General features: G+C 36.2%; 1 protein-coding gene across 1 annotated transcript; it reads right to left on the reverse strand.

Annotated features, from left to right (window-relative positions):
- Positions 1-965: 965 nt before the first annotated feature.
- On the reverse strand, positions 966-2,474 carry ANKRD34B (ankyrin repeat domain 34B). Its single transcript, XM_015818566.1, has one exon. It carries the CDS (start codon positions 2,472-2,474, stop codon positions 966-968), a length of 1,509 nt encoding a protein of 502 aa, XP_015674052.1.
- Positions 2,475-4,098: the final 1,624 nt, after the last annotated feature.

Below are 4,098 nucleotides of genomic sequence, written 5' to 3' on the forward strand. Positions count from 1 at the left end.
GGACACCGCAAATGGCCATAAATGTGGGTCGGCTGCAGAGTGCCCAAAATGCAGTCACATGAGCAGTCTAACATATCTGGGAAGCCCCACTGAAGAAGGATGCAGTAGACTGTAAAAACACTGGCTTAACATTTGTTAATGTTAAAAGTGTTCAATGAACAAAGTTAGTTTAAAATCCTTATACTAAGCAAGAATATCCAATCTTTCATGTTTATAATGGAATGTATGAGGGCAGCAGTATTTTGTAGCTTACTGCAACTGAATTCAAATAAGCTGCTAAATCACAAGATACTGTTCATAAGCTGGGTTCACACAACATGCTAAGCCAAAGCTAAATAAACATTAAGGTTTACATAATGTGTGATCCATTTATATATAGAATCCCTGAAGGGTGTGACTGGCTGATGAGGGCAAATGAGCCTGAAATAGCTATACTAGTCTCCCACTAACTCTTTGTCAGCCACAAAATTTTGAATTTATAGTGTTCACAGTATGTGAGGTCTGCCTGCAAAACATGCTCCTAGATTGCAGTGAAACACAGAACAGACTGATTTATATTTGGTAGACCGGGTGTCTCACCCAACAGATAAGATATATACCCTCCCTGGTTTCTGCTGACAGGAGTAAGGGGGAACCTGTGGCTCAAAAGGGTAATACAGCTGCCTAACATGCAAGCTGCCCAGGTTCGAATCCCTGAAGGGTGTGACTAGTTGATAAGGGCAAATGAGCCTGAAATAGCTATACTAGTCTCCCACTAACTCTTTGTCAGCCACAAAATTTTGAATATATAGACGTATATATCTCCAATCAAATAAGACTTGGTTCTTTTTCGCAGCTTCATTCAATATCAATTTAGAAAAAATGAATGGCTGATGTAATTGTTAACTGAAATGCCTGAGCAGCTAATTTTCATACAAGAAAAAAACTGAGGGAAGTAGACACACGTTATTATTGTCTATCATTTGCTAAAAGTTCACCAGCTGCTTGATCTGCTCTGTTTGTAATGACTGTCTTCTTGTCAACAGAGTTGTGTTCTTGAAGTCTTTGGGATAAGTAGGGGCTGTTGGAATTAGGGGCTTTTGTCCACAGGAAGATATGTTATTCATCTTGTAGAGATCAGAGACTGGGGTATGAAGGTTCACATTTAAAGGGGGGAGAAAGTTAGGTCTAGCCAGGGCAGTGTGATCTGAACCCCGTCTCTCTAGAATAGCATGACTTCTCCTGCTTAAGAAACTGGGAGGCATGTTTTCAATCAGTTCTTTAGAACTTGAAGATAGTGATGGAGATGGTGAAAGCAGCTTTTTCTTCCCTAGAAGTAACTTGCTGTCTTCTGTAACAGGGCCTAAGTTAGTTAACTGTGAATCAGAACTATAGTGGTTTGCACCCAGGTTTCTCCTTTGAACAATGCTTTTCAGGGTGGAAATGAAGTTCATATGGGTCAAATCCAAATTTTGGTCTGAAGGAATTTCATTCCGACCAGTCTCACCAAAAAGTGAATTAGAGTTTATTTCATCATATGACATCTTTCTTGAGGCAGTTTGTTCAAAGCTTTTCAAGAAATTAAGGGTATCCTTAATATCAATGCTGTGGTGCCTAGTGATATATCTCTTAGACAGGGCTAAATTATTGATTTTAAAACATAACTCTTCTTCTGGAGTTATATCATGAAGCTCTTCTTGTAAACTAGATATTTGATTCTGATTCAAGAGTGAAGAGGAAGTTTTCATCCAAGGCTCAGAGTAAATTTTGCCGTTTGGCATTTGAGGGCCTGTATGTGTTTTTCTAGGAGGAGAATGCTGTTCAGATGCAGCTTCTTTTCTTCCAGGATGACTCAGTTCTTTGAAATTAAACAGAGACTTGTTTGTGTCATTTGAATCTGTAGGAGGGGACAAAGTTGTTTTAACTTCTACTTCAGATGGAGAAGTACAAGAACTTGAAAACTGGCATTCATCAACATCAGGAGGAGGCACATTTAAGAACTGCCTAGTTCTTTGCTTTCCAGATGGAGATCTGTCTTTGGTAATGATTATAACTTCTTTTCCCTTTGCTTTACAAGCATCTAGTATAATTTTTAGCGTTTCCTTATCCTCTGAATTCACTGAATACAGAAGAACTGTGTTTCCTGAATGGTCTTGTAAACTTAAATCAGCTCCATTTTTAATGAGCAAAGAAACCACTTCAGGTCCAGCTTTCTGCAAGCAGGCATGCATCAAAGCTGTCTTTCCAGTTTTGTCTTGTATATTTGGATCTGCATTATTTTCCAAAAGATATTTCACCATTTTGAACTTGCTAGCACTCTGATGGTCTACATGTTTTGTTTTACAAGCAACCATTAAAGGTGTTTCACCATGATCATTGCTTTCATTAATGTAGGCCCCACCTTCTAACAATAATCTTGTAAGGCGAAGTCTTCTGTGATAAACAGCTTTAATCAAAGAGTTGCCATCTGATGAAAATTCTGTGACTTTTTCCATTCTTTTTTTCAAGTGATGGTTAGAGCAGTTGAATGTGACCTAATTTTAAGAAAAGTTAAACAGGAAAAAGAACAGAATATTAATATAACACCTAAACATTTAAATGTTTATTTGACAAGGGAAAATAAAAAATAGGACTCTTCTGTAAAATAGTTGAACCTATTTTTAATAACAAATAATTATATGTATCCTATATAACTAGCTTTTAGGTAAATAGCAGTGCTGTAGGCAATTTGAACATGAGGATCCTATGAGCAGAATTCAAGATTTATCATTTAAGCCTAAAATAAAACCAGCACCCCAGAGGAAAAGTAAATTAGCATATCTCCATTCCCCTTAAACCCGTGATCTTATGGAGGATGGAATAAGGGCATAGGCAAGTGATATTCTAATACATGCAAAATTACAGGGACTGTTTGTCTTTCCCCAGCACTTATTTTTCAATAATCCCACTACATGTTCCAGGGATGTCTGCAGGGGCATTAAAAAGGTCAAGATGGTAATTATAACCATGCAATCAAAACTCTGCTCCTCTTTTACATGAGTTGCAATTTCACAGCTGGAATGTTGACTTTTCTAAGCCATCTTTCCTGCAGATAGCCTGGCATTTTCTGAACACTGTAACTGTGCCTACCAACCCTAAAAGTTTGGAAACCCTGGCTCTAATCCCAGACTGCTTTCTAACTTTGCATGTATATCCTCACAAACATGTAGACAGAAAATGGTAGAAGTGAAAACAGAATAGAGATATCACTTTCTAAAAGCAGCAACAGAAGAATGCCTAATATTTTTTTATACTAAAAGACTTAATTCTTCCAAAATTAGCATCCCCTAGAAGTTACAAAAACAAGTACAAAATGTAAAAAATATAGAATCTGAAATATTAGACAGTTCCCACTTCCACACAATATGCATTTTTAATATTTGGAATACATAAATGTATTTAGCTTTTGTTTTTGTCTTATAATATTGAATAATATTGAAAAATAGTTCTCTTAATTCTAGACCAGAATTAACTAAGGCTCACAAAACAGGAACAGATGACACTGACCAGTCTACAACACTGATATGGTGTACAGAGTTTAGAAATTGGTAGGAATTGCATAGCAAAGTTATACTTTACAAAAATATTGATTTTCATTAATCAGAATACAATACATATGGTAATTTCAGAATAATGATGATGATGATGATGATGATGATGATGATGATGATGATGATGATGATGATGATGATGATGATGTTGGAAAGGAACTTGGAGGTCATCTAATTAATTAAATACTGGTATTCATTTTTGTATACTATTCAGCATTCTTGTCAAATAGTATTCCCTGCATTTCAAATTTGGAAATAATTCCAGATACAGAGAAAACCAGTTATCAATGCCAGATATTTTTTCCTAAGTTTGGAGCAGGATGTGCACAGAGTGGAAAATGTATTTTATTTGAATCCTGGAATAAATAATTTTCCAGAAATTTGGTAAGCCATAGGTCAGTCAAAGCAAAACCTGGAATGTTTGATTTTATTTTAGGTTTTGGCAGAAAAAAATCTGGAGAGATTCTGGAGTAATATTATTGGGTTAACAGAGAAAGGCTGGTGTGTAACTCTCGCCTTCTTCCCATAG

This window comes from Protobothrops mucrosquamatus, unplaced genomic scaffold, assembly GCF_001527695.2.
Source record: "Protobothrops mucrosquamatus isolate PMUCROS unplaced genomic scaffold, P.Mucros_1.0 scaffold762, whole genome shotgun sequence".
In the NCBI taxonomy this organism is placed as follows: domain Eukaryota; kingdom Metazoa; phylum Chordata; class Lepidosauria; order Squamata; family Viperidae; genus Protobothrops; species Protobothrops mucrosquamatus.

Bases quoted from the DNA above. Each gene is read 5' to 3' on its own strand.
- ANKRD34B (XM_015818566.1), bottom strand. From the start codon at position 2,474: ATGGAAAAAGTCACAGAATTTTCATCAGATGGCAACTCTTTGATTAAA.